Source organism: Palaemon carinicauda, chromosome 14 (genome assembly GCF_036898095.1).
Source record: "Palaemon carinicauda isolate YSFRI2023 chromosome 14, ASM3689809v2, whole genome shotgun sequence".
Lineage (NCBI taxonomy): Eukaryota > Metazoa > Arthropoda > Malacostraca > Decapoda > Palaemonidae > Palaemon > Palaemon carinicauda.
Genome location: NC_090738.1, coordinates 46,999,670 through 47,005,834, shown reverse-complemented (window position 1 = coordinate 47,005,834; position 6,165 = coordinate 46,999,670). Strand labels below are relative to the sequence as shown.

Here is a 6,165-nt window from a genome sequence, read left to right as displayed (position 1 = left end):
TCTAACGCTGAAGAAACTCTCCCCGCCTCCCTCGATCCATATTCGTCTATCCCTAGACAACTTGGTGGTAGTTCGATGTCTCAATCACCAAGGCTCAAGATCGCCCCAGATAATCAGGTGCTTCTGACAATCTTCCGTCTGGCAGAGAAGAAGAAATGGCACCTGTCTGCAGTTCACCTACAAGGATCCCGCAACGTGACGGCGGACGCTCTATCCCGGACAAGTCCGATAGAGTCGGAATGGTCTCTAGACGCAAGATCATTCTCCTTCATCTCTCACCAAGTCCGAGGACTTCAGACCGATCTCTTCGCAACGAGAGACAATAATCAACTTCCTCGATATGTAGCCCCGTCCGAGGACCCCAAGGCAGAAGTAGTGGACGCCATGTCACTGGACTGGAACAGATGGTCCAAGATCTACCTGTTCCCTCGCACCAACCTTCTGCTGAAAGTCCTCTCCAAGCTGAGAACCTTCAAAGGGATAGCGGCCCTAGTGGCTCCCAAGTGGCCCCGGAGCAATTGGTACCCCCTGGTCCTAGAGCTGCAGCCCACGCTGATCCCTCTCCCGGGCCCAGTACTCTCCCAGCAAGTACAGAAGTCGACTGTCTTCGCTTCATCATCGAAAATCAAGGACCTTCATCTCATGATTTTCTCTCCCTAGCCGCGAAGAAAAGGTTTGGGATCTTGAAGAAAAGTCTAGACTTCCTCGAGGAATACAAGACCGAATCCACACGACGGCAATACGAATCATCCTGGAGAAAATGGGTCTCATTCGTCAAGGCAAAAATCCTACGGAAATCACCATTGATTTTTGCATGTCCTTCTTTATTCACCTTCACGGACAGGGCTTGGCAGCCAACACGATTTTACTTGCAAATCGGCCTTGACTAGACCACTAATGTATGCCTTCCAGATTGATCTGTCCAACGACATCTTCAATAAACTCCGTTTTGCCTCCAACTTGGACAATGATTCGTGCCCTCTCAAGGATCTGGCTCAGAAAGTTATCTTTCTTTTTGCTCTTGCTTCAGGAGCCCGAGTCAGCGAAATAGTGGCATTATCAAGGGACGAGGGCCACATCCTGTTTACAGATTCAGGTGACCTTACCCTCTTCCCGGATCCGACGTTTCTCGCCAAAAACGAATTACCCACCAAAAGATGGGGCCCTTGGAGAATATGCCCCCTGAAAGAAGATGCCTCTCTATGTCCAGTAGAGAGCCTCAAGGTCTATCTTCATAGAACTTCGAACTTTGGTGGAGGCCAACTCTTTAAAGGAGAAACTTCGGACAGCGACCTGTCACTGAAACAACTAAGAGCGAAAATCACCTACTTCATTCGCAGAGCGGATCCTGACAGTTCACCCGCCGGTCACGATCCTAGAAAAGTTGCATCGTCTCTGAATTTTTTCAGAGTATGGATTTCGAAAGTCTTAAGAGTTTCACAGGCTGGAAATCCTCGCGTGTTTTCTTCAAACATTATGCGAAACAAGTGCACGAAGTCAAACATTTGTGGTAGCCGCAGGTAGTGTTATGAAACCTGCACCTAACTCTGCATAGAACAGTGAGTTACTTGGGACTCTAACTCCTCGGGTGCCTATGTTGACCCTTGCGTGATACGTAGTGATTTCAAAAACACTTAGTGTTTTTTCATAGACTGTTCTTCTCCCAGGTGAAATGTCATAGTCGTCACATGAGTGCCGCATGCCTAGAGCATGATGTGTTTTATTTTAATAGACTGACGTTCCTCTGGAACGAGTGCCTACTAATAATTTGAAATTCCCTTTCAGATTCAAGAGCAAGTCTTTCATGACTATGTACATTATAATTTATTGTAAATAACTTTTACAATTTTATTGCATTTCCTTAACTTGTTCTGCAATGGTTAAATAAAATTTCTATTTTATTACTTGTGCGTCTCAATCCGCTCCTACTTATACTATGAGATACATGACTGTCATAGTTTTATTATCCCCTTCCTCTTATGCCGATGAAGATGACTAAGGGTTCAACCCTTATCATATACTCACTTCTGCAATGTAATATTCCTACTCGAATACTTACTTACATCATACCTTAGAGACCAGACAACTCTATTCACATACAGTGCCTAACCACCACTTGTCTGCCTTTGTGAATGTTCCTATATGAATGCCAACCATTCAGTCTTGTCTCCGAGTTCTTCATGTTCTCCCAGCAAGGTGAGTAGCCCTTCGATGACCACTTTGATCTTCGGCATGGTCCGTTGGGACTTCGCTGCCAAGGGGGGCAGGAAGTTTCTTCCCATCGGTTCTCTTATTGAGGTTACTATGCTTATCCTGTCAAAGCCCTAGGCACTTATACTACAAGGGGAAAATCTACCACGATACATTGATTCTCTGGTACTCTTCCATCAGGATGCCATGGCTTGAGCCCAAAAAACGGATTTTGAGCGAAGCGAAAAATCTATTTTTGGGTGAGATAGCCATGGCATCCTGATGGACCCTCCCTGCTACTTCGTTCAGTTTGTCAGGTCCCACCCTGCGCTGCTGTATGATGGTGATCGGCAAGCAACTGGCTTCAGGATGAGGACGGACGTGACGTCATTTAGCAATGGCGCCCGTTTGTTTACGTCTCGAGTACCAAAAGTAGCCACGGACGAGATTAGCTGTGGAACAGCTCCCCAGCTATTCTCCGTCCCTCCATATCGAAGTGTTAACTCTGTATGGGGTGCAGATAGCTATGTGGCGCGTTAATACATGCGTCCCCTGTTGATATACGATGTCTTAAAGGGAAACCTTTAGGATACTCGCTCCAGAAGTTAGAATTCTGTGATAACCTGTGGTTAAATTCTCTGGGAATATTTAGTAGTAATATACCCAAGGAAGCTACCAAAAAGGAACCTTCCATCAGGACGCCATGGCTATCTCACCCAAAAATAGATTTTTCGCTTCGCTCAAAATCCGTTATGTAAACTCGTTTAGGTATGCTGTATGACACACAAGAGTTATGCGCTCGAGGGATTATGTCATTTTCATGTTCCCACATCATAACAAAAAGATGGGAAAATTCTAGACTAAAGTTTTTTTTTTTTATGTTACAAGAGTATGGTGGGCGGAGTTAGTTGAATGAGTTGCCTCGCAAGCAAGGTTAGTAACCCTTCTTCAAATTACTTCGTTGGCAAGCTTACGCCGCTAGAGCCATGCCCCCACTTCACGAGAATGATTTACTGGAAATTTCTAAACAAATCAAGTCAATATATATAGGACCTACCTAGCAATGCCTAAGTAGCAGAAGAGACCCAGCCTATCCCTTTGAAAGAGCCAATCTCCGCCAGCCTTCTCTACTCTCAAGTGTGTATAGTGTATCCTCTCAAAAGTGAGTAGCGATTCCTATCTGTTACCCATACGTAACAGTTACATAAATGTAATCTTCATTAATGTTTATTCATTAGAGTTTTAAAGTGTTAACTCTTTTCATTAATTGTCAAAATTAAATAATTTTTATAAATTGATTTCCAGGTCTAGTCCTGATTTAAATTTAGAGTGAATTATTTTTTATGTTAATTCTTTTGTATTATTTAACTTTTTATAGAATATATTTATTTTTGTAAAAGTGTGTATTATTTTGATCACCAACACTTGATGCAGTACTTTGCTTGCCATCCCTGACTAAGAACCGAAGTAAGAGGTTGGTTGTAGAATAGCCCACGTAAAATAATTATCTAGTTTTGTTTCAAGTGTAAAGTAAAGAGAGTTTTTAGATATCCGGTGTCCATATAGGCCTATATTACCATCTGGGAGTTGCGTGATTCTCTCGGAGCTCCGGTATTTCTAGTATCAGATTTATGTAAAATTAAACAGGTGAGTTTTGGAGCTCGGGAATTAGCGTAATTTGCTTGTCATTATATATATATATATATATATATATATATATATATATATATATATATATATATATATATATATATATATATATATATATATATATATATATATATATATATATATATATATATATATATATATATATATATATATATATATATATATATATATATATATATATATATATATATACACATTATATGTGTCTGTGTGGTGCTTTTTCTTGTTTACTTGGGTAACTAATACAGTGAGAATCGTCATGATTATGGGAAAATATTTATTATCTCACAAACACTACTTATACTGTAGTAGGCCTACTCCGATGCTTTACTTGTTAGTTGTAATAATAGGCTATTTTATATAACGGAACCTTCACTTATTACGAATGTGGCTGACTTCAGAAATAAAAATGCATTTTGATATTATAGTTATTATGTAATGTTGTCAACAACTGTCAAACCTACCTTTCGAACAGTCGGATTCAAGGTCTCAGAGTTTTGCAATCACGATGTCTGTGTTCAGACTGTCTTGAGTAAGCATTCATTATCAATATGACAGTTTATTTCTGCGAATAAACATTTCCAAAGTCTCCTAATAAAAGCAAAAGAAAGTTTCTAGTGTTATGTTGCACCATTATAAATCGCTAACTGGCACCTTTTGCAGGCACGTGTAGCGGCTTTCGGCCTTTCGCTGCGTCAAATGCACACTGCACACTCACACTCAGAGCCACGCTGCCGCAGCCACAGTGACAGACTGAAAAGGTGATAGGGAACGCAGTATCACAGTCCTTCTATAAGAGTGTTGTTGTGCAGCTTTCTGGCAGAAGCGAAATTAGTTGACAATGAAGTGTCCCGAAGCTAACTTTACGGAGGACTCTCATCGAAGTGACATGCAGCTATATCAAGGTAAAATCGTCATTCTTTTTACTGTTTCGATTGTGACTTTTGCCTTGAGTAACTTATTCTTGTGAAAGCATTGATTCAGGTCCTCTGTCAACCAATGCAATGGCTGTTGCATAGGCCTACCTACCTCTTTCCGATTCAAATATAGCACATGAATTTGTTCATCCATAACTGTCCGCGTTTCATATAATCTTTGGATTTACGATTTGCCATGTACAGTATGTCCATATCCCTCAAAGATTGCAATTGATTGCATTGGTGACGTAACCTTGAACGTGTTTGCACACCCCTTTGCGATATCCAATGACGTTTTCACTCAACTTCTATATTTTCTAGTAATACATTCAGTTGTTGACTTATTACTTATTCTCGTATATGTATATCCAAGTGCAAGTTAAGTGATGTAGCTATCTGGGTTATATTATGAGGGATATAGTGACTTGCCTACGGTAGGTGTAGATTAGCCTATAGCCGATCCTATTTATTTGACCAAAGTATATTAGTGTGAAATATTAATTATTCTTTGGCAGGTCATCTCATGATAAGTTTTGATGAGTGTTCAAGTAGGCCAGGTATGTAGGAATGGTAAAGATGAGGATTGAATATTGCGTGAATTTTTTGTTTTTGGCAGGTGTTACCAGATATCAACGTTTTAGGACCAAAAAGAAAGAAACATTGTTTTTTATTATGTTCATATCGATAGGGCATTGCTACAATGATATCCTGCTCAGTTGCTAAGCCCCACGCCCCTTCTCTCTCTCTCTCTCTCTCTCTCTCTCTCTCTCTCTCTCTCTCTCTCTCTCTCTCTCTCTCTCGTCGCAGCCTTCCATGGCCTATACGTTACATTCTTTCAACAATAGATAACCTTTTTCTAATACTGTCCACATACAATATTTTATCTCGTACTTTGGTTTCACTTCCAGCAAACCTTTTGTTTGCTTCTGATATACAATATATCCTCATGATTTAGGTAGAAATTCGTTTACTACTCCCTCCTCGGTCTATATATTAACCTGGTCTTCATTCTTCACTATCCCATTTTTTATTCCAATTTTTCCTAAGCTTGACATATCTTCACATACAGACAGACCCGGTTAATATGTACACCTTGACGTGGTGATATGGACTGTACCCATGATCGGCAAAGCTGTAAGCTGTACTAATCAGGTCACACATACTATGTTGGTTTGCTGTGAGAGCAGTCAGGTTAAAATCTCCCACCATCACCAATCTGCAATGGTGATGAATTGGCCTAACTCCAGACATGAATATGAACATGTTTGAGGCCTTTGGCTTGCAGTTGACAATAAACGGCTGCATTTGTTATAGGCCTATGTATATATGCGCGTGTGCGATCTTTTTTATGTAAACGGCTGCATTTGATGTTGTAAGCAATAGGCCT

The 6,165-nt window shown here is 40.6% G+C and overlaps 1 protein-coding gene across 2 annotated transcripts in view; it reads left to right on the top strand.

Moving 5' to 3' along the window:
* The first annotated feature begins 4,557 nt into the window (after positions 1–4,557).
* Positions 4,558–6,165, top strand: part of LOC137653570 (uncharacterized) — a 49,473-nt gene continuing 47,865 nt past the window's right edge. The window contains exon 1 of one of the 2 annotated variants that reach the window (XM_068387080.1): positions 4,558–4,766. In XM_068387080.1, coding sequence (XP_068243181.1) covers positions 4,703–4,766 — 64 coding nt within the window. In that variant the 5' untranslated portion in view covers positions 4,558–4,702. The remainder of the gene's footprint in view (positions 4,767–6,165) is intronic. The other variant, XM_068387081.1, reaches the window with a different exon arrangement.